This window comes from Anabrus simplex, chromosome 1 (assembly GCF_040414725.1).
Source record: "Anabrus simplex isolate iqAnaSimp1 chromosome 1, ASM4041472v1, whole genome shotgun sequence".
NCBI lineage: Eukaryota > Metazoa > Arthropoda > Insecta > Orthoptera > Tettigoniidae > Anabrus > Anabrus simplex.
The window spans coordinates 845,290,533-845,316,113 of record NC_090265.1 but is presented as its reverse complement, the minus strand read 5'-3'; the positions used below and the strand labels follow the sequence as shown (position 1 = coordinate 845,316,113).

The following is a 25,581-nucleotide window of genomic DNA, read 5'->3' as shown; positions in this document are numbered from 1 at the left end:
AAAACATACTCTGAAATCACAAGTGATAATAGAAAGGACTTTAGGATTTCTTACTTACTTACAACATGCTTTATTATTTTACATCAAGAAAGTCATGATCGACGTAACTGGTTGAAAAGAACATTATTCAGTTGGATTTCATATGATCAACATATTTTTTTCGATATTTTGTTGTTGAAATTGGGGTATATTTCCCAATAAATGTCTATGATCACTACAATTCAGCGATATAATAGGGTAACCTTTCATATATTGAATGAATGGAAGAAAGTTATAACATCTATTATTTCATCTTGCGATCCTCCCTCTCTCTCTACCTTCTTGTAAGGACTAGGCACACCTCAGAACAACCTCATGCTCTTTGAAGTCAATTTTTCCTGGTACAATATATATACTGTATATACACACACATACCAAAAAAAATTATTTAACGTTTACCCTAAGATGCCTACCGAACCTAGTCGTGGATTTCTTCAACGCCAAGCATCCTGGACGCGGGAGACGGCGCACTACATTTATCATATCAGGATTTACCTAAACAGCTGTAATTGGGATAACAGAGATCACATTGTTTAGGTTAGGTATGCTAGTAAGTGCCCGGATGGTGTTGAAGTTCCACGAAGGATAAATTAAAAATAAATAGCAGGAAAGCTTATAGCATTTATGGATATCTACAGGTGTGGCAGTGATGTGATTTATTATCATAATGCTTAATTATGCATGTTCGTTGTCTCCACATTTTTTTTTTTTTTTATTAACGCATAGTAGGTTCTCTTTGGCATCTCTTGAAATTGTAAAAGTAGTAAGTGGGGACGAAAAATCAAACACATCATCATCATCATTATTATTATTATTATTATTATTAATTAGGTACATTGGCAAGTAAAACAATATGATTGGATAGCTTTTATCACATTTTAAACCTAATTCTCTCCAAAAATTATGTAGGCTATAATGACCCGAGTTACGAGATACTGAACAATCAATTTGTTAATGATCTCGCCTGATATATTAATAGCAACAACAGTAAAGTAAATTAGTTTCCTTATCCAGAGGTGGTGCTGCCCCTGATGGAGGTGAGCTGCATGCACCATTTTTATCGCACATCAACCTTCCTGCCATTCTTAAATCTCTGGCAGTACGGTATCGGGAATCAAACACAGGTCCCCGAGAACGGCAGCTAATTGTGCTAACCATTACTCTGGTGAATATTTTTAACTACAAACAATAGACATATAGCATGACTGATGCGTGTTTTCATTGCACGGGTCATACGGACGAAACTATTCACAAATTTGTGTGATGTCATCGAAGCTGCAGTAAGGCTTTTACCCGCTTCGAAGTGGAATCGATGTTCTTCTCTGACGAATTGTGTCTTGTATGTGAGATTTTTTAAATAATTTTCTTTGTCCCAAAAAGCCACGCAGGGAGGCGGGTCTAATACACGAGTAAATACGGTATACTTTTTCATTCCAAGTCTCCCTCAGTCCTCAGTTTCTTCACACTAACGACAGCATTATACTAAATAAATAATGTTATATGCTTTACGTCCCACTAACTACTTTTGCGGTTTTCAGAGATGCCGAGGTGCCAAAATTTAGTCCAACAGGAGTTGTTTTACATGCCAGTAAATCTACTAACACAAGGCTGACATATTTTAGCACCTTCAAATACCACCGGACTGAGCCAGGATCGAACCTGCCAAGTTGGGGTCAGAAGGCCAGCGCCTCAACTGTCTGAGCCACTCAGCCCGGCACAATATTATATGGTTGTACTTCTGGAAATAATGGAGGGATGGTACATAATAAACTAAATTAAAAACGGAAAATAAATAAATAAATAAATAGAGAGGAAGTTTTCCAGTAATTTATAGTTACTTAGAAACAGAAAGACCACAGGGGTGGAGGTACAAAACATTTAAATCCTTTGTGAATTAAAAGAACAGAAAAATTATTTTAGGATAAAAGAAATTACTTGCCTCAGTATGTTCATTAGTGTAGCCCTCCTCTGGGCCTTCAGTATCCCCTGAAGATGTACTGCCAGCCTGTGATGGTGGGCGAGGTATTGGATCATCTCCTTGCTCAATACCGCTGCTATCACTGTCATCCCGGCTTACCATAAGCTCGCGTTCTCGCTCAATACGGTCACGATATGGTTTAGGCAAACGTAGCATGGATTGATAGGTAAGTGGACCTGTTAACATACGAAGAAGGAATTGTCATTACAAGGCTAGAATGTGTTAATTTCAGCTGTATTTACTGGGAACGAATGTTAATTATATTTAAAGGGTTCAAATTCTATAGAGTAATGAGATTTATTTCTAGGTAACACTGTTGTTTCTTCTTCTTCTTATTCTTCTTCTTCTTCTTCGTCTTCTTCTTCGTCTTCTTCTTCTTCGTCTTCTTCTTCTTCGTCTTCTTCATCATCATCATCATCATCATCATTTTCCAGCTCCAGTTTCCCAGGTGTGGTGTAACACTGTTTATATTCAGAAATACAGATTTCCCAAATTTAGAGGTCCATTGTAGCAGTGCCAAAAGGTTCCCTAACACAGCTATAGTTAATAAAATCTGCATGCATCTTCCATGATACGTAATTTTCCAGAATCAATAATCCAGAAACCCAACCCGCATCAAATCTTGGTTCCAATCGAGCATTTTCAAAAAATTGCATTCTGTACAGTATCAAACATTTTTACAGCAGTAATGTTAACATAATTAAAATTATATTACATATTCTTGTTCAATAATAATAATAATAATAATAATAATAATAATAATAATAATAATGGTTGCCAAATACAACTTGATGGACACAATACATTACAATAGTATAAGGATAAGTACCTTGGGAGCACAGTCTCAAATAAGAATGGAGCAGAACAAGAAAAATTTAACAGAGTGGCCAATGGGTCTAAATTTTATAACCTTATACATCCCCTGATCTAGGACAAGAGGGTACCCCTACAAACCAAGATGTCCTTGTATAAATCGTATCTTATTCTATACTCACAACTGGCCTAGAAAACTGCATGTTGCGGACTAGAGACCATAGTAAACTGCAGGCTGATAAAATTAAATTTCTTCGGAATGCCATGCAGAAAACACGTCACGATCATGTGAGAAATGAGGATGTCAAATCATCTTTAGAAGTGGAGCATCCTGTGCAAGAATGAATACGGTCTGCAAGACTTAAATGGTTCGGACATGTAAAGAGAACACCAGGCACTCAAACCCCACATGCATACATGAGAAAGACAGTCAGCGGGAGACCTGTTGGACGAGCAAGGAAACTATGGCTGGACCAACTGAAGAAGTCGAGAGTATTGTTTATGGTGTATTGTTTAAATATAGCTGATGATGACACCGAATAGGGTTGAAACTAGTCCCATGTAATGTAAATACATGCATTGTAAATATAACTATGTATTGAATAGGTGGGAAACTTTTCTGTTTCAGTAATTTACCATTAATCCCATAATCCCCTCATATGGCTAACATCTTTTCCCTCTGTACTCTGTCATACACCTTCTCTAGATCTGTAGAACAAACATAACTGCCTCTTCCTCTCGTAGCAATCTTCAATTACCTGGCACATGCTGAAAATCCGATCCTGACAGTCCCTCCCTGGTCTAATGCCACAGTGGTTTTCATACAACTTGCTCCCAATCATTGATTGCACCCTCCCTTCCAAAATGTCAGAGAAACCCTAGCCTGGTATACTGATCAATGAAATACCTTCACAGTTGTAGCAATTCATGTTCCTTGCTTATAAATACAATAGAACCTCGTTAAGAGGTTTCTGCAAGGGACAACAAAACAGAATGTGTTAAGCGAGAAAACATACTACTGAATACAGTAGAAGTCCATTATAGTGAGAATTCACAACAAGGGAAAAATTACTTGCTATAGCGGATTGTCGTTATATCCGATTTTTGTATAAAAGTCGGAAAACTCCCCATGCACATTAAAATCGGTATGAGACAGCAATCAGTTTGTTCAAAACATGCGTTTCCGCATATGATATCCACACGACGACTTGCTTGTGCGTTATTTTTCGACATGCGATACTACGTGAAAGTGAAAATACGGAACGTATTTCTCCGAATCCAAGACGATCCCCACTTTTTCCTTCAAAAATTTAAATCAGGCTCAAAAAGTGCTTTGTAAAATCATATGAATGCCTTTGTTGTACAGTACGCATTTTTATACTATTTTAGACGCCGAACATAGACTTTCGTCATGCCACATTTTTTTGCGGCTGCACAATTATTCTTTACTTCCGCGGGTTTAATGACCATTAACTTAAAATTGGCATCATAATACTGAAGACAACCCATTGAAAATTTGCCTGCAATACCTATTCAATGCGTCTCTACAATATGGCGATCGTCAGGAAAATATTCTTGCTGTCTATAAAACTGTTACGGAAATTTTCCTCAGCGTCAGAAATAACCGGCTACCGCTACACGCACGTCTCGCTTGGCGAGTTCGGCAAACTTCAGCAGATAGCGATGTATAGGCCTAATCGCGGACGTTGAAGGTAAACGAACGAGTTTATTGCACCATGGTAAGGTCTTTCCGCCATTGCGTTTTTCGTGCACATACCCATACCTCACAATTTCATTTTCGACTTCTTTAAAGCATCCTTGTTGCGGACCACTGAATGCATTTTTTGTATCTTCGTCTTCGCGATGATGCCAAATATTGGCTTTAGTTAGGCCTATGCCATATTTTCTTGCGGCTGCACAATTATTCTACATTTCCGAGTGTTTAATAAACATTAACTTAAAATTGGCATCATATTAACGAGAAGCTGTTGAAAATTTGCCGGCAATACCTGTTCCACGTATCTTTAACGACTATCCATCACGAAAATATTCTTGCTGTCTATAAAATTTAATTTTACTGAGAGACAGGTACAGTAGACGCGTTATAACTTTGCCACTGACTAGCCGTGGCCTTTCTAAGAATTTAAAGGCTCGCATGTTTTGATGTCATTCTGCAGATTTGAGAAATGTTTTTGTAGAGGCTAATAGAATGTCATTCTCTCTTTACTATTTCCCGAGATCCAGTGACTTTACACACAGGCACTGTACAACCGGTTGTCACGGCTAACGATGTATAATAAAGAGTCTGTCTTTTATTGTCAACGAATTTTGTGTGTGCGTGCGCATGTGAAAAGAAGCAGTGTGGTTACCGCGAGAGTTGCAAGTGGTATTCATTACCGTTACGCCGCGAATGCAAGACGGCCCTGGATTTTTCACAGGAGATACTGAGGGGAAAAAAACGTTGTCTTGTATTCGGAGAAATACGGTATCACTCCAAAGTTTTCTTCTTCAAATGTCGTCACCTAACCTAACCGTACGTGTCATGAAAATATAATTGAAACGCATGTAGAGAAATGAGTTATCGTCGCTAAAATTTACATGTGTATAGCCTTTCCGAAATTTAACTAGACGCGAGAAAATATGAAGTATCCTTTGAAATCAGCGATGTATTCTGCCATATCTTGAGGTGTATCACATTCTTACTTAATTTCAATATATAACATTAAAAAAGGAGATGGTTTGCTTCAGCCGTCATTTTGAACGAGTAAACAACTGCTATCGGCCACGTAATTTATGCATTTTTTTCGAAAACTTGTTATCCTCTTTCATTTCAAATTTCCTTTGGAGAAAAGCAGTCATTGGGTATTACTAATCGACTCCAACATCACCTTCAAATGTCGACGAGAGAGATCGCAAATGCACATAGTGAGAAAACTATACCGTACGGAACCAAAGATGATCGATCGCATTTTGTGGCAAATGTTTCAGTTTCCTTATTCAAACAGCGTCACATATCCTAAATTAACCGTACTATAAGTATGATGAAAACATACTTCAAGCGCCAGTAGAGAAGTTATAACCTTCTCGCTATTAATTTACTTGATATTAACCTTTTCGTAATTTAACCAGATGCGAGAAAATATAAACTAACCTGTGAAATCAATTATGCACTCTGCCATATCTCAAGATGTATCCCATTTTTACTTAATTGCAGTATTAAAATTAAGCGATTGTTTAGTCAGCCTTTAATTTTAACAAGTTAAGAACTGTTATAGGACATGTTATTTACGCATTTATTATGAAAATATGTTCTTCATTTTGAATTTTCTTTACGGAACAGCAGTCGACGGGTATTACTACCAGACTCCAACATCACCTTCGAATGTCGACGAGAGAACTCGCTAATGAGCATAGGGAGGAAACTATACCGAAGGTAATTGATTGCATGCAACATAATTGCTGGGGTGCATAAATATTGATAACGGAAAAATTCGTGCGCGCTTAATCGCTCATAATAACAGATGCATCAGTGATAGGGCTCTCGCTATAACCGAAGGATAATACACAGTTTAATATAGGAATTTTGAAGGGACTGCAAAATATTGCCGGTATAACGGGGTTCTCGTTATGTGCCGTACTCGCTATAGCGGACTTCTACTGTATACAAATAAGAACTATCCAACAGGGATATGGAAACACCAGATATGATTTTTTCCGATATGAGGGCACTTTAAGTCGTGTATCCACGGGTACAGTAAAAACTACAGTATATCTACCATTTCTAAAGATTAAAAGGTGTGAAAAACAGAAGAACAAATATGAGTAACATTTCTGCTGGGGCCTACAAAATAACAAGTGCACTGAAGGGTGTGAAAAACACCAAACAACCAATATGAAAACATGTACACGTGGGCCAATAAAAATATCAAAGTATTATTGCAGATCACAGTCTTTCTAAAACAAATGTTATAGCCTTTTATTTCAGACCAGAGGGTTATTAAACATTATTTTCAGGTCACACTCTTCGACAATGAATTGTACACTCATCATGTGCAACTGTGAGAAACGACTGACTGCCATTTTGAATCCGATAAAACTTCGACCAACTCGAGTGATCGAATCCAAACTCGAGGGTGTGAGTTTCAACACACATGTTTAAAGATGCGGATGCCAGTTCACTTTGACATATTTTAATGTTGTCTTCATTGTTAAGGAATTTCACGACATTTTCTGTATCCATAAGTAGGTTATCCCTAATCAAGATATAGGCTGTCACACGACAAATATTTGTTACCCTTCACTGCACCACTCAACACACAAATAAATTAACTTCTGAATGGAATGCTAAATACAAGCACAAATAGGCTCACTGGATACTGGCAGCACTTAAGCGATTGCAGCTATCGAGATTGGTCCATCCATTTCTATCACATAACTCAATATTTAAACAAACAGCATATTCGAGCAGTACTGCTTTACAATAGCATGCCCCCAAGTGCGTGCTTCTACAATTGCAGGGGGCTAACCTCGGTTACCCTCTTCAATTGAAGATCCTCTGCGTGGTGAGGGGGACTAGTAGCTCCTTTCTTACGATGCCGAATGAAGCCCTATCAGGTAACCATTCGGTATACAAGGAGGAGGAAGCTAAAGCACCACCCAACCCTAAGGTGTAACGCGACCTGTGCCCATGGGGTGCATGGCACATGGGAGATGTGTCTTGAACGAGGCCTTTGAGATACTTGGCGCCCTCTTGAAGTAAGTAACCTTACTCAGGTATGCAGGGCTCTGCCTGGATGGACATAGTATTTCACTAGCTACTAGTGGGACCTACGTGAGTAACGTAGCCACCCAAAATCCGGAGAGCTCCTCTGGAGCCTCCGAGAGAAATACCAGCTCGACAACAACCGATGGGGACTCTTCGGAGATACCCTCGGGTAGTACGACCTCGACAGTAAGAGAGCTCACTCTAGAGGTGGGCAATCTTCTAGTCCAGAAGAAGAAGAAGAAGAAATAGCGCTTTGGCGCTGAGAAGAGGAGGTACAAGAAGGCTTTAAAGGCCCGAGAGCAGGCCAGAGAGGGCCTAACTCCTGGAGCTGAGAGGCCTTCTACTGCCACGACAACGACGACTGCGGGAGGGATCCAATGGGCACAGGAGGCGGGGCCCTGAGAAGGGCTCTGCTTCCAGGGCGCAGAGGACTCCACCCACCAAGACGCCAGTGGGAAAATGACTCCTGTTGGGGACAACCCCAGAAGAAGATCGGCAAGCCTACAAAAGACCCAAGGTGGAGTATGCCAGGATAGCTAAAGCTGGGATCAGGATGACCATAGTGCCTGTAGGACATCCTGACCAGCAGCTAACTGAAAAACAGGTGGAGTCTATAGAGGAGGCTATCACCAATCTGATAGATGAGCTTCCGGAGCAGGGGCCCATTAAGCCTCAGTTCCTGGACTGCCATCTGTCGAGAGGTGCGTCCATCATCACTGCAGAGAATGGCGAGACTGTAACATTGTTTTCTAGTCTTGTTACAGATATGCAGCCGTGGGAAAAAGCCAGGCTCACAATTGTGGGCATGGATAAACTCCTCTCCTATAAGAGAGTCATGGTCTGGATACCAGGACAACCAAAGGACAATAATGTCCTTTTGGAAAGAATGACACGCCAGTACCATGGTCTAAACCCCAACAGCTGGTGAATCTACGACCGCAAGGAGGAGAAGAGAGGTGTCCGCCTTGTGGTCAGCACGGACTCCAGGGATGTGGAAAAAGTGGTGGGGAAGAAAGATCTTCTGTGGGGTGCATGTTGCTACCTTCGCCCTGGTGGAGGGCAAACATGACAAGCAGAGGACCAACCCCACCACAGACAACACTGAGACCAGCAGGGGCAAGGAGCGGGAGCCTGGACAAGAGCCGGGGCCAGCCAAGCCTCAGGATTCACCGCAGGAGACAGAGCTGCACGTTCCGGACACTGCATAAGGTAAAGCATTGCATGAAAGTAAGGTATGATTACTTTCATACAATCAAACAGACAACAATGTATAGCGGCCTCTAGGGTACTCATAAGAAGTATCCAGAAAGGTGGGTTTTCAGTCGCCCTGATACAAGAACCCTGGCTTAGACAGGGACATATCATGGGACTAAAATGCGCAGGCTTCACTCTATTCAGCGGAGTAGCGGAGGAGGAGCCTATAACATGTATACTAGTTAAGGATCATAATGCTTGGGCTATACCGGGCTTCAATACTAGAGACCTTGTAGCAGTCCTAGTGAAGTATGAAGAAGGTGGACAGCCAGGAGATCTGGTTGTCTGTTCTGCATATTTCCCAGGAGACTCTGAATCTCTACCCCCGCCGGAGGAGTTCAAGAGACTGGTGACATACTGTAGGAAACAAGGACTTAACCTCGTAGTAGGATGTGACGCTAACGCGCTCATTACAGCATTTGGGGAAGCAAATATACAAACCGAAGGGGAGAGAATTTCATAGAATTTCTATGTACAACTGATCTTGAGATCATGAACATAGGTGATACCTCTACATTCATTAACAATAGGAGTGAGGGGATCATAATCTTACCCTGGGTTCCATGGGAATCATACAGGAATTGAAAGACTGGAAAGTTTCTTTGGAGCCTTCCTTGTCAGATCACAGACACATTGTGTCTCATATAGAGGACTCCTTCAAGATCCCACCTTACAAGAATCTTAGACGAACCAATTGGACGTCTTTTAGGGAGTTTAAAGTTAAAAATTTCATTGTTCCGTATTGAAGAATATCACAATTAAAATTGAAATAATTGATAAGGAGATTCCACCTATTCAATACCAAAGAATAAGAAATGTAGTGAATTACATTCTCATTTAATAATAATTATAAATGGTACCGGTTTCGACCCTAGTCCAGGTCATCATCAGCCGATTAAGAAATGGAAAACAATGCATAGGATCAGTAGAAGAGGCAATATGAAAAGGAAATGAACGGGGGTAGACCCTGTAAAACTTAGAAGAAGTAAAATACAAGTCATTCAAAAGAAAAACAGTGCGCAATTCTCTTAGCGGCAGCAAGGCACACGCAGCGCTAGGCAAAGTCCCACAATGATTACGAATAACGCAGAAGACAACGCGGCATCATGGTTTGGGGCGCTATTGCGTATGATTCCACGTCACCTCTAGTGCGTATTCAAGGCACGTTAAATGCCCACCGCTACGTGCAGCATGTGCTGCGGCCGGTGGCACTCCCGTACCTTCAGGGCCTGCCCAACGCTCTGTTTCAGCAGGATAATGCCCGCCCACACACTGCTTGCATCTCCCAACAGGCCCTACGAGGTGTACAGATGCTTCCGTGGCCAGCGTACTCTCCAGATCTCTCACCAATCGAACACATGTGGGATCTCATTGGACGCCGTTTGCAAACTCTGCCCCAGCCTCGTACGGACGACCAACTGTGGCAAATGGTTGACAGAGAATGGAGAACCATCCCTCAGGACACCATCCGCACTCTTATTGACTCTGTACCTCGACGTGTTTCTGCGTGCATCGCCGCTTGCGGTGGTCCTACATCCTACTGAGTCGATGCCGTGCGCATTGTGTAACCTGCATATCGGTTTGAAATAAACATCAATTATTCGTCCGTGCCGTCTCTGTGTTTTCCCCAACTTTCATCCCTTTCGAACCACTCCTTCTTGGTGTTGCATTTGCTCTGTCAGTCAGTGTATATCCACAGAGGGGGAGACCCTGAGCTTATTGCTTGATGCCCACTTTCCAGGTTCAGTAGTCACGAACAGTGAAGTAGAATCGAGCGGATCCTTCTGACCTGATAGAAGTGGTCGGAAGGAAGCCGCAGAGATCGTTACCCCAAGAAGGGTGAAGTGGGTATTAGAATCCTTTGCCGCTTATAAAAGCCCAGGAATGGATGGGATCTTCCCAGCACTTCTTCAGGAAGCAGGCACGGTCCTTACACCATACCTGGTCAGAATTTTTAGAGCCTGTCTCACCATGGGGTACGTATACTCCTTGTGGCGTCAGGCAAAGGTAGTGTATATACCTCAACCCGGAAGGTCTTCACACACTAGATCTAAGGGTTATAGACGTCTTTTCTTCTTAAGACTTTGAAAAGACTGGTGGATAGACATATCAGGGAGAAAGTATTAAAGAGACGGTCCCCTGCATCCTCATCAACATGCATACCAACCAGGAAGTCGGTTGAGACGGCACTACACCAGCTTGTTTCCAGGCTGGAGAGCACCTTGGATCAGCAACAACTTGCTATGGAGGTATTCCTAGATATAGAAGGGGCCTTTAACTACACTTCTTTGGACTCCATAGAACTTAATCTAGAGAGAAGAGGTGTGAGCAGGATGCTCATAAAATGGATTATGGCCTCACTGCAGGGCCGTCAAGTTCTGTTTACCCTGAACGCAGTAATGTTGAGAGCTAATATAGACGGGAGGTGTCCACAGGGAGGAGTATTATCACCAACATTATGGTGTCTCGTAGTGGATGAACTTCTTACCAGGTTAAATGTTGGAGGAATTTATGCCCAAGGCTATGCAGATGACATTAGCCTGATAACGATGGGAAATTCCCCAGTATGGTTTCAGAGCTCGTACAGAGCTCCCTACGCAGGGTGGAAAGATGGTGCCACGACACGGACTTGTCAGTTAATCCTGACAAGATGGAGCTCGTGGTATTTACCAGGAGGAGGAGGCTAGACGGACTGTCAGAGCCTTTCCTATTTGAGTAAAAATTAGTAAAGACAACCTCAGTTAACTACCTAGGAGTAATCCTCGAGGCAAGACTGAGTTGGAAGAAACATATAGACTATAAGGTGGATAAGACTCGCAATATTATGTGGGCCTGTCGCAGGACTGTCAGAAAGACTTGGGGCCTAGGACCTAAGGTGGTCCAGTGGCTTTATATTTCTATTGTACGGCCCACTATCACCTTCGCATCTTTAGTCTGGTGGCCAGGTTCTGAGAGTAAAACTGCGACCACCAAGTTAAACAGTGTCCAAAGACTTGCGTGTCTAGGAATGACAGGGGCACTGGATACTACACCATAATGTGCAATGGAGGCCATCCTATGTCTTCCTCCTTTATATTTATATGTTAAGGAAATAGCGGGAATGAGTGCTTACCGCCTCTGGTCACTCGGAGGATGGTCTCTTCTTCTTCTTCTTCTTCTTCTTCTTCTTCTTCTTCTTTTCCCCCTTGCTAGTGGCTTTACGTTGCACCGACACAGATAGGTCTTATGGCGATTGGATGGTCTTTCAAGAATCCGAGTAGAGGTCATGCTTCTATTCTTACAAGGCTTCACCAGACCTGCCCTGCGACAATGATGATCAGGGACCTGATGAAGCCTAGTTTTAACCTGAACTATAAGTTCACAGTGGTGATACCCACACGGGAGGAGTGGGCCGCAGAAGCTGGGGCCCGTCTTAGGTCTGGGGGCTGTACATGGTACACAGATGGCACGCGGACAAAGACGGGTACAGGCGCCAGGGTCTGGGGGCCTAAGACAAGGCTCTCCCTTCCAATGGGTAAATATGCTACTGTTTTCCAGGCCAAAGTAAATGCAATACTGGCCTGTGCTGTGCATGTATGGAACATGCCTGGACGTAGAAGATGCATCACCATTTGCAGCGACAGCCAGGCAGCATTAAAAGCATTTTGCGCAGTTAGAACAACATCAAAAATGGTATGGGAGTGCCAAAGGAGGTTAGATAAGTTGTGTGAACTTAGTCCAGTTACCCTATTATGGGTCCCTGGGCACACAGGAATCAGTGGAAATGAAGAAGCTGACAAACTGGCAAAACAAGGCTCAAAAGGTCCTTTCATAGGACCAGAGCCCTTCCTAGGAGTGTCACTCTGAAGTGTGAAACTGGTAATATCCCAGTGGACAAACCAGTCTCACTTAGATATTTGGAAGAGGCTAACCACAGCAAGGCAGGCACGTGAACTTATCAAAGGGCCTAGCCAAAGTTAGAAAAAGGTCCTGATAAATTTGAATAGGACCAGAATACGAATGGTAGTTGGAATGTTGACAGGCCACAATATCTTATAGAGACACCTACACATCATGATAATCAGTCAGGATCTGATGTATAGAAGATGCGGTAGGGAGGAAGAGACCTCCGCGCATGTGTTATGTCGGTGCAAGGCTCTTGCAAGCACTAGACATCAACATCTTGGCTCACATTTTGTGAGCCTGGAAGACATCAGGAATGCCAACATCCGGACACTGGTATCCTTTATATGAGCACTAGGGCTGGACTAGGCAAACCCGTTTAAGGGACACAAAGGGTCTTCACAGACCTACATGTGGAGCCCTGTGAAGGCAGGGCTCACCCATTCCTTATCTATCTATCTACAATAGCATAAGTCTGAATAAGTAGGAATTAAACAAAACACCTTGAAAACAGTACAAAATCATACAAACTATGGAAGCATAAAAGGTAGAGATGATGATGATGATGATGATGATGATGATGATGATAATGATATGGCCTTAGCTACCGTGTGCAGACATTTCAATTTGATGTCATCTGGCTGTCTGCCCGTCAATTTTGATGTTCCGTTTTACTCTAGGCCTACTAGATGGCAGACTGAGTAAACTGAAACTTACTTGGGCATCTATGGCTGAGATTTAATTAACTTTGTCGGGTAAACACCAAATGTGTCACTACAGATCTTTTACACCACGACATTGTACGACATAGTGTCGAATGGACTTCTCCCACCCTTCAAAAATCTGACTGCCTCTGCCGGGTTTGAACCCGCTATCTTGGGATTCAGAGGCCGACACTCTACCACTGATCCACAGAGACAGCTAAGGTAGAGCTATAGATACTGTTATGAATAGGAAAACTTACAGGCCAATTATTAAAGAACAAGAGCATTAGCCACATACCTCTATAGTCGCACTGCTCCAGTTCTGCATAGAGTGAATTGATGCGGTCCATGTATGTGTGAGTGATGCCCTTTCCGGTGCACAGTTCTTCCAATGAGCCCAACATCGCAACAATGCACAGCACACTAGCATTACACACTGCAGAGTCACTGCATCGACTACATTCTTCAATCGAGTCCATCACACTGAAACATATAATATTGTATGTATTTAATCCCACAGCATCAAATGGAAATTCTATGTTCCCATGGAGGGAATTAGATATTTTTCCACCAATAGAGCATCATACGATGATCCAAGTCTTGAGCCCTTGTCCCCATTCAGCACTATGGAGCTCAGGGCTCAAGAAAAGGTTCGCGTACTATACACAGCAGACTCTCTATTATAGCCACCAGCAGATTATACAATGAGACAAATGTTTAACACCCCTCCTCAAATGTTTCAAATAAAAAGTTTAAATATCAAGACAAATTCCAAGCTATAAAACTTATTGCACTTGAACATACTGGTATTCTATATCACAACCCTAACCCACAGTGGACTGTGTTGGAGTTCAGTTCAGTTTAATAAGTGCGTGTCTACAGTACACAATACTATTCATTTGTTTATGTCAGTGCCAAGCAATGTCCAACAAATGTAAACATGAGTATTAACGATAGAGCAGAAGCTAGAAGTAGTGCGTAAACTTGAAAGAGGCAGGTTTACACACCACCTGTATGGTGTGACTGAAACAATGAATAAGTATATCTGGAAAAAACAAAGGCAAGTTTTGGAAGCAGCTCTTACCCATCAAGGACTTGTCAAGGTGGAAAACAACTAAAATTTCTACGTATACTAAATATAATAAAGGCATGTTGGAATGTTCCAACAGAAACGAGCAGAAGACACGCAAGTAACTGGCGTAATATTCACCAAAGTAGTTCAATATTTTTTCAAAGTCTTTGGAAGTGAAGTCAAACATAATGCATTGTCTGACTGGCCGAGTTAAACACCCATATGATGCTGCATATTAAAGTCATTTAATTCCATGGTATTTTCATGTAGCAAATTGCTTCGGCAATATCTTTCACTCCATCTGCAGATTATCCATAATCTTTTATTATCGGCTGTTTCTCTACTCTACTGACATCGTAACCATCACCATCATCATACACTAAAGGCTAAGCCTTGTTCCTGTAACCATTCTTCTCTCAATCCTGCTGTTCTCTTCCTTGTAGTTTTTACATCCCATCAAGTTTTTCACATCCTTGAGGTATGTTTTCCTTGGTCTTCCTCTTCTTTTCTTTCCTAGTATTTTTCCTTCAAAGACATTTACTAGGAAGTCATTATGTCTCAGGATATGACCCACAAGTTTTATCTTCCTTCTTTCCATATCCTTATCAGTCTCCGTTGTTCACCGATTTCCTTTAGCTTATCTCAATTAGTCTTTTTCTTCAGTCCAGAATGTCCTCGTCATTTTCTTCCAAATCCAAGTTTCAGTTGCTTCCAATGCACCTCTTTCCTTTTTTCCAATAGCCCAGCTCTCACAACCATAAAGTAGAACACTCCGGGCAAAGAATTTTACAAAAGCCTTTCTTGTTTCTAAACTTCAATACCCATATAAAAGACTTCTTTTATTTTGAAAGGCCTGTTTAGCTAGAGCTATTCTTTTACTGAGTTTTTGATTTCCAGTTGTAATGCTTCCTAAGTAACAGAAATGTTGCACTTGTTCTATTTTGGAATTTCCTGTTCTTATGTTTGTATTAACTTTCTCGCCATCTTTGCTCGCAACTAAAATTTTGGTTTTCTTACTATTGATTTTGTGTGTAATGTTTCAATGTACCACACACAACAGTCAACATTCTACTTAGTTCCTTCTCAGAGTCTACTACAACGGAAATGTCATCAGCAAATCTAATACTGTGGATTCTTTTCCCATTTACCTTTATTCCTCTAGTCTTTTCCTTTAAAACAAATATTGCTTCTACAATAAACAAACTGAAAAGGTATGGTGAGAGTGGACAACCCTACCCCACCCTTTCTTAATTCTTGCCATTCTTGTACATCCATTCACCATTACTTTTGTACATTGGTTCTTGTAAATTTTTCAGAGGAGCCTTCTATCTTTCCAGTTAATTCCTACTTTCTTCACATATTTAAACAATAGTTCCCAGTTTATCATGTCAAAAGGTTTTTCCAAGTCAATGAATGCTAAAAACACCCTTCTGTTCATTTCTTGCTAAGACTAACCCTATATATTTAGCTTTTTCAATCCAATCATCTGTTTGTTGAATAACATTAGAGGTTTTATAATGGCTGGATTACATGAATGTCTGGTTTCGAAGTAAACATCACTGCTGGGCACTTGTTAACATTAACCTTTATGTGCTATTTAGTTAACCACGGCTTGAGTGTGTGTAGCGCTACCTGTAGCCTCTTTTATGTCCTCAACAGTTAAGGAGGATGCTGCCCTGATATTGTTGTATCATTTGCATTGAGGTGCATGGCAGTGAGTTCAGCTGTTGGCATTTTTTTTTTTTTTGGCGTTGCATGAACACGGATAGGCCGTGGCCTCAATTAGGGTACAGCCCCAGCATTTGCCTGGTGTGAAAATGGGAAACCATGGAAAACCATTTTCAGGGCTGCCGGCAGTGGGGTTCGAACCCACTAGCTCACAGCCATGCGCCCCTAACTGCACGGCCAACTCGCCTAGTCCGTTCATTTCTAACCTTCTTTCCAGTATCATTCTTAATGCAAGGATTGCTTCTCTCGTTCCTTTGCCTTGTCTAAAACCAAATTGATCATAATCTAAATACTGTTCTATCTTAAATTTTATCCTGTTGTTTACTATATTTAGGATTACTTTTGAGACATGGGATACGATTGAGATCGTTCTATAAATAATTACTACATTCCATACCATTTCCTCTTTTTGGGACAGTGATTGTTCTGCTTTTACTAAAGTCATCTGGGATCTCTCCTGTTTCATAACAGAATGCAATTACACTACAAAGATAATACTTCAAGTCTGAACCAGCATTTTTCAAAAGCTCTGCAGTTATATCATAATTACCTGCTGCCTTTCTCTCTTTTAAGCTTCAGAGACCTTTCTCAAATCCCTGCCTGGTTATTGGAGGACCCATTTTATCACTGTCCTCATCCGTTATCTCTTCCAGTACTTAATTTATATCTCTGATTTCTTTATCTCTGTGTAATTCTTCTATATAGTCTCTCCAATGTTCACATACATCTTCATTATCCACAAGTAGGTTTCCATCCTTATCCTTCATCAGAGTGGATTTTGTTTTAGGTTTGTACTGCAGGGATTTAATTTTATGATATGCCTGATCCTCTCTTCCATTTCTCGTATCATTTTCAATTTCTTCAGCTACTTCTTTTGCCCACTTTTCTTTCTCTTCTCTGCATTTACTTGTGATCTGATTTTTTATTCCTTTATAGTCTTCCAATTCATTTTCTTTCCTCAGTTTATTTCTCTCTTCTATAAGATTTAATATCTCATCTGTCACCTGGTGTTTTTTTCACTCCAGTTTCCTCTTACCTAAAACCTAATTTTCAGCCTCTACTATACCATCCTTTATCTTGATTCATCCTCTTAATTCTTCTCAATGTCTTGCTATCACTTCATTGGTCTTCTTTTTGAAGAGTTGCCGAGTTTCCTAATTCTTTAGACCTTCCAAGTGCCATTTTGTCTTTTTGGTTTTCTGTATTCTTCTTAGCTGGATATTGCATTTAGGTAGGACAGGATTATGGTCACTGTACATCAGGACCTGGGTAACTGTGACGATATTTAACTTGATTTCGGTAAAAGTTTTTAACTAAATTGTAATCGATTTGGAATCTTCTGATGTTACCTGGTGCTTTCCATGTATATCATCTTCTGTTATGCACTTCGAAGAGTGTATTTGTAATTACCATTTTGAGTTGTTCACAGAATTCTAGGAGTCTCTCACCCCTCTGGTTCGTTTCTCCTAAACCAAATTTTTCTGTGGTTTTCTTGTCATTGTGTGGGCCAACAACTCTACTGAAATGAAATAGCGTATAGCTTTTAGTGCCGGGAGTGTCCGAGGACATGTTCAGCTCGCCAGGTGCAGTTCTTTTGATTTGACACCCATAGGCGACCCGTGCATTGTGATGAGGATGAAATGATGAAGACAATACATACATCCAGCCCCCGTGCCAGCGAAATTAACTAATGATGGTTAAAATTCCCGAGCCTACAAGGAATCAAACCCGGGACCCCTGTGACCAAAGGCCAGCACGCTAACCATTTAGCCATGGAGTCGGACACAACTGTACTGAAGTCACTCATTAATAACACATTGTCTTGGTCATTGATCACCTTGAGTAGATCATCGATTTGTTCATACAATATTTCAACCTCTTCATCATAATGGGTGGATGTGGGAAAGTATGCCTGCATGACAACTAAGTCTTCAGGTCGACTACTCGATGATGATGATGATTATGATGCTTGTCATTTAGAAGGGCCTAACATCTAGGTCATCGGCCCATATGGTACGAAATGAGACGAAACAGGATTTCAATTTAAAAGCACAAAATTCATCCACTGACCCAAATTCAAAACGTGATGATGAGGAATTAATTGATGAATATGAATTTAAAACACGCAGTGGATAAGACGCGCAATGCCTCTCATTCCCAGAAAAAAATGTTACTGACCAAGGGACTGCTTCCAAAGCTCAATCCTGAATCGATGATGCTTGTCTGAAGGAGTCAATATCTATGTCAACGATCCCGCATAATGGCACTTATCGGTAGTAAAGGAGAACCATGATATTTCTCAAGCTGCGGTACTAATCAAAGGTAGCGTAAACTCACAGTGTTCCAAACATTAAGGTACTACTCACAAGTACTGTATGTCGTAAAGGTAACGCAGACCTATGGTGTTTCTCACGGAATAGCATCACTCATAGTCAACGCATACCAATGAGGTTCCTCACCTAGGTGTACTAATCACGGGCGCCGGCATTCCCGTGGTGGTGTTCCTCACATAGTGGGTACTAAAAACTGGTATTGCAGACCCACGGTGTCGCTCATATAGTGGTACAACTCACAGGCAATGCCCAGACCCGTGGTGTTGCTCACATGGGTACGACTCACGGGTACTGGAGACCCACACTGAACGCCGCTTGAGTACTACGAATCACAAAACTATTCAGTACCTAACAGAGTGGTACTATTCTCAAGTAAAAGTGACCCATGGTGTTCTGCGCGTGATGGTACTAATCAAAAGTAGTTTCATAGTTCTAATACAATCAGCCCTTGGTTGCCCCTTTTAGGCGACTCTCACGACAGGCAGGGGATACCGTGGGTGTATTATTCGTCTGCCTCCCCCACCCATAGGGGGTGTGCGTTTGGTCCGCGAGAGGTATTTTATTTCCCTCAAGTCCGCCGGCAAGCCGGTTAGGACCCCCCTATCCGCCACCTGGGAGTATCACCTCTCCCCCTGCTACGCCTGCATAGCAGGTTCGTGGGTCGACTACTCGTCTATCATCAACAGCCTGTCACTGATGTCATAAGTGTTTATCACATTATGTGATAACTTTGCATTTATGATTAGTGCTACTCCATTCAATCCAGATACTTCTTCGCTGTGAATAACTGTGAATTTCTCAGAGTAGAAGTCTCCATTACCCTGCCATCAGTGTTTTGCATATATGTAGAATACTGATATTGTTCCTTCTCGTCACATTTTTTAGCTCTTCTAATTTTTACGCTCTCACAAGAGCCCTCACATTCCAAGAACCTACATTCATCAAGTCGTTGCAGTTTTTGTAGCTAGGATTTCGCATAGGCCTACTGATGACCTGAGAGGCCTTGCTGCTTGTTGAATTTCCTTACCTGCCGGATCTTGGGTTCCGAAGCCCATGATCAGGAAAAAAACATCTCCATCTTGGGTTACACGCACGATGCCTCCACGAAGACAAACGGGCGTACCTTGGGCAACGTTGAGGAATCCTCAGCGGCTGATTCTCCCATCACCGAAACACTAACTTAGTAGTTATTATAAACTACAAACAGCATTTTTCAATGCCAGCTTTAGTAACAATCTCAATTAATATAGAGGGAATTTCACCAGAGAAGGAAGCCTTATTATCTGACATTTGCACAAAACATAATTGTGATATCCTACTGGTTCAGGAGACACATAGAGGGTCAAATAATCGCCGACCAAAGGTGAACGGAATGAAACTTGTCCTGGAAAGACCTAATGAACAATATGGGAGTGCAGTTTTCATTAAACAGGGCACCAACATTTTTTCTGCAGACTTGACCGGTGTAGATGACATTGAAATCCTGACCGTTGAAATTAAAACCTACACTATCACATCTATCTATAAGCCACCAAATAAAGAATATAAATTTACAGAAACTTGCAATTTCCATTCTCAACCAACAAAGCTAGTCATCGGTGATTTCAAATGTCATAGTACGTCTTGAGGATACAAAGAGACTGACACAAATGGCCAAAATTTAGAAGAATGGGCTGAATGCATGGGTCTTAAACTAATACATGACCCAAAGTTACCCCCATTCCTTTAACAGTGGTCGATGGAGGCGAGGTTACAACCCAGACAACATTTTTGTCACAGAACACATTGCTCAACAAACCAAGAAACAAATTGCAGATCCATTTCCAAGAACACAGCATTGAGCTATTATATTTATCGTACAGGCAGTTGTTATACCAGAGAAAGTTATGTTTAAAAGACAGTTCAACTTCAAAAAAGCTCAGTGGAATACTTTCTCTCAAAATCTGGATGATGAAGTAGCAAAAATCAAGCCTGATCCAGTAAATTAACTAGATTTTGTGGAATTAGTAAAAAGCATCTCCCGTAAACACATCCCTAGGGGTTGTAGAACAATGTACATACCTAGACTTGATAAGGACTTAAAATCCCTCCTTAATAAATATGAGCAACTATTTGAAATTGATCCCTTCGCAGAGGATACAATACAAACAGGAGAGCACCTCCTCGAAGCTATATCAACATCAAGAAAAGAAAAATGGTGTAACCTTCTCGAAAGTTTGGATATGAAACGCTCAAGTCGACAAGCCTGGAAATTATGTAAAAATCTTAACGGAGATCCTACAGTCCCGCCCTGTGAGTTGAGTAAAGTTACTCCTGATCAAATAGCCCATCAACTATTGCTGAATGGCAAAACCACGAGAACATCCAGAGAAATAATAATCCAATGGTATGAAGAGGAGAATGACCACCTTGGCACACCATTCACGGAAGAACTGAGAAATGCCATCAAATGTATGAAAAATAACAAAGCTGCCGGCTTGGATGACATAAGATCAGAGCAAATAAAACATTTTGGCCCCGTAACTATCAACTGGGTTTTGAAACTGATGAATGCGTGTATGACTAGAATATTGATTCCAAAGATCTGGCGCAAAGCAAAAGTTGTGGCCTTGCTTAAACCAGGAAAAGAGCCAAATGACTCCAAAAACTTCAGACCCATATCTCTTCTCTGTCATCTTTTCAAAATTCTGGAGAGGATGATATTCAATCGTATTTCTGATTCTATCGACAGAAAGATTATAAAGGAACAATCAGGTTTCAGACCGGGGAGTAGTCATATTCTGGTCAGATACTTAATCTAACCCAGCACATCGAGGATGGATATGAGAATAAACAAATAACAGGAGTTGCTTTTATTGATCTCACGGCTGCTTATGATACAGTGAATCATAAGAGAATGACAAGGAAGCTGTATTCAACAACCAGAGACTATCAACTGACACAGTTTATTCAATGCCTGCTCCAGAACAGACTGTTTTTTGTCACTCTGAAGTACAAGAAAAGCCGATGGAGATGTCAAAAGAATGGCCTTCCCCGAGGAAGTGTGTTGGCTCCAATGTTATATAACATCTACACCAACGATCAGCCACTTAACACCGGAACTAGGGCTTTCATCTATGCAGATGACACAGCTCTTGCTGCTCAAGGAGTGACATTTGAAGAAGTAGAATTAAAACTAACATCTGCTCTTGAAGAACTAGCTGTCTACTATGATGAGAACCACCTGAAACCCAATCAGGAGAAAACTCAGGTATGTGCATTCCATCTGCGCAACAAGGAAGCAAGAAAGGAGTTGAATGTAACCTGGAAAGAACACAAATTAAACCATTGTGATCAACTCAAATATCTAGGGGTAAAGTTGGACCGTGCCCTAACTTACAAACAGCACTGTATAGATACCAAACAGAAGGTATGCAGCAGGAATAATCTCATTCGCAAACTCACACACACACAACATGGGGAGCACAGCCTAATGTCCTCCATACATCTGCCCTTGCCCTGTGTTTCTCTGCTGCAGAGTATGCTGCTCCAGTCTGGAGGAATTCTGCTCATACAAATCAAGTGGATGTTGCCCTCCATGAGACAGGTCGCATTGTTACAGGCTGCTTACGACCAACTCCTGTTAATAAGATCTTTCCACTTATGGGAGTAGCACCTCCAGGTGTTAGGAGACAAGCTGCAGCAGAGATTGAGAAGAAGAAGCAAGAAACAGATCCAAGACATCCAATGTTTGGACTTCACGCCCACTCATCAAGATTGAAATCAAGGAAGAGCTTCCTACAAGCAACAACGTCAATCCCGTCATCAGCCGAATCTCGGCGAAAGGAACTCTGGAGAAGGAAGTCACCTGTAAGATTATGGGACATGAAAGAGAAGCTAGCTGCATGACATCATCTTCAGTATGGACATTGGAAGACACTTAACGGATTAAGATCTGGAGTGACACGTAAAACCAACCTGAAAAGGTGGAGGTATGGTGATCAAGATTTGTGTGAGTGTGGTGAAAAGCAAGATCATGGACACCTTCTCATCTGTAGAAATCTGTCTAAACCATGTAGTATGAAGGATTTGGTGGAAGCCAATGAATGTGCCATCTCGACAGTTGAATACTGGAAAAACAAAGTGTAAATAGAGTAGTTGTAAATATATTGTAGTGATTTCGGACACGGATAAAAAATAAAATCTCCATCTTGACTCTTATCCACAGTTGCTCATATTGGGAAATAGGATGATGCAGTAGTTTCCCGTAGCCTTCCGCATTTTTTTTTTCCCCAGCCGCCCCTAACATGAACAGACTCTGCATGATCCATCACCCTCCTAAAGGGACTCATCTGCCTGAAGCTGTGCTCTAATGTAATATTCCATAAAATAGACACACTGCTCCAAAATGTGAACGAATAGTGAGTTCCCCCAGATTTTTATCCATATTTCACAGATAACTCAATGTTTACTTTACACTAGGTGGTCAATTGACAGTTTTACGACTGTATGAACATCTATACAGACTATTCTACTCATACTTTCTAAACACAGACTGTACTATTCATATTTTATGAATTTTAGTTTAGAAACACTCCCTTATTTAAATTCCACAATAAAGAAGCACATAAAATATATGGAAAACAGCTCTGAGTATATTTTTAAACTAGGTAATAACAATAGAAAGATCTTGATCACAAATAACTGCATAATTTACACAATATATAGAATGTTGGCCAGGAGCAATCGTGCAATGGCAACTGGAGTGGACCATCCAGCCAGAATCTCAGTGCCGAATGTTGGACAGCGAAAAGTAACCTGGCTCCCTGAAAGAGCAAAAGGCTTCGGGCGGCGCTCTTGCAGGAGGGATAGGGGATCCCCAACGGAGGAAATGCCATTCATGTCCATGGATCAGTAGCGTCTGTTTCCCGTGCAAGGGACAGCTATGAAAATCATCTGTTCCCCAGGTCAGGAGCACCATGAATACACTGTTGATAGTAGCTTTAAAATGCCTATGAGAGTGGCAACCTCATAGTAGTAATAGCCTAAACATGAATCTGAATGATGGATCAGGACAAAAGCTGGAGCGCCCCCCCCCCCCACAAAGCAATGCAGTACCTAAAAGTCTGGGGGGGTACTCAGACAAGTGGGGGACTCAAAAAATCTACGGTTGGAAAGATAGGAAAAGATCTGACCATGGGCACTGTAAACATCCCGACTCAGACAGGGAAGGTGGAAGAACTTCTTGTCTGTATGAGTAATTAGCAGCTAGATATACTTGGTCTCAGTTAGGTAAAATGGAAAAGTTGTAGAGAAAGAGAACTAAAGAAAAGGATTTAGGCTATATTGCAGTAGAGGAGAAAGACCAAAACCAGAACTGGAATTATATACAAAATGTAGTGGAAAACTAAGTCATATGTAGAGAGAAGGGGAAAAAAAAAAAAAGACATGTAATAGGATGAACATAATAGCAGGTCAATGTGGGAAGAGGGAGCAACAGAAAGAAGAGATGAGGACAAATATGAAAACACAAAAGAACAAGGTCAATCGCTACATCTCCAAACACTGCCATCTTTGAACAGAGAGGTTCTCTCCTCAACAATCCCAGTTCCTCTACATCCATCTCCTTTCAGCTTGCCAGCTTCATCAGGACGGTGGGCATTAAGATTCACAGAGGGGCCATCTAATCAGATCTTGGTCTTGATGGTGATAGTGTACGGTAAGAAGAACGCCAGATAAATACAGAAAAAGGGGGGAGGGGGGTGATGTAAGATTAAGATAAATACAGAATACAAGTTAGCAGTTAGAGACATGCAAGTGTGAATTCAGGAGAGAGTGGGTTCAAACTCCATCGTCAGCAGCCCTGAAGATGGTTTTTACAAATCCCATTTCCACACCAGGCTGTACCTTAATTAAGGTTACGGCCACTTCCTTCTCCTAGTCCTTCCCTAACCCATTTTTGCTGTAAGACCTACCCGTGTTTGTGCAACGTAAAGCAAATTGCAAAAAAAAATAGTTACATTATGTAAATTAGAGAATAATAAAAATCATCATCATCCTTTAACCGTTTCCAGTCAGCTGGATGCAGTACAAGAGTGCTATCCATCTTTGTCTATACAGTGAAACTTTGATTCTCCACTTTTGGAGGGACCACGGAAAAAATTCGTACAATACGGGAAAACTGAAAATCTGGGAACGAATGAACCACCAACTATTTCGCTAAACATCACAAAAATGAAATATGTGTACTTATAATCTTATAAACACCCTTAAACCAAACCAAACTACAGCCCCAATGGGCCTTCCGCCTACCAGGCAACTGCTGATCGGTCCGAAGGCCTGCAGATTATGAGGTGACACAGGGTCAGTGTGATGAATCCTCTCAGCCGCTATTCCTGGCTCTCTAGACCGGGGTCGCCATCTCACTATTATATAGCTCCTTAATTAAAGGTAATCGTAGAATGAGTGACCCTGGAACCAGCCCTTATATCCAGGCAAAAATGCCTGACCTGGCCGGGAATCGAACCCGGGCCCTCAGGGTGAGAGGCAGCTGAGTTAGACCGCACAGCCGACTTCAAGCATTAATTACCAGTAAGCGGCTTTAAAACCTTGAACCTTTACATTTACTTTTTCCTCTGAAAACTTCCTTCAGTTCAGCAACTTTGATCAGCTAAACTCTTCGAAAAATCTAACACCCGTTACACCAATCCAAATAACAATCGACTACAGTAGTTTTTAATTCTCTAATCTAATAGAATAAAGCACATTAGATACAAAAGCGCCTTACATGATGGCGAAATCCCCTTTTTTTTAAATCTTCCATTGTAATTTGGTCACCGGTATACTGTTTGTAGTCAGTTTATGGAAGTCTTGTACCACGTAAATTAGGGCTACATTGACTTTTAAAAGTTAAGTTGAACTCAAGAATATGGTTTCAAATGTAAGTATCGATTCTCAAGTTCTCAAATGCATTATGTTCAATTCTGTCCATCCTGTCACTAATCACAATCAAATTGGAAAGAGAAAAAATATCA

At 41.3% G+C, this 25,581-nt stretch overlaps 1 protein-coding gene across 1 annotated transcript in view; it reads right to left on the bottom strand.

Moving 5' to 3' along the window:
- The window catches only part of LOC136874117 (brefeldin A-inhibited guanine nucleotide-exchange protein 3), a 428,916-nt gene that overhangs the window by 293,326 nt on the left and 110,009 nt on the right, over nt 1–25,581 (bottom strand). Inside the window, exons 10-11 of the mRNA XM_067147676.2 lie at nt 13,734–13,918; nt 1,979–2,193 (exon numbers count right to left, since the gene is read on the bottom strand). Coding sequence (XP_067003777.2) covers nt 1,979–2,193; nt 13,734–13,918 — 400 coding nt within the window. The remainder of the gene's footprint in view (nt 1–1,978; nt 2,194–13,733; nt 13,919–25,581) is intronic.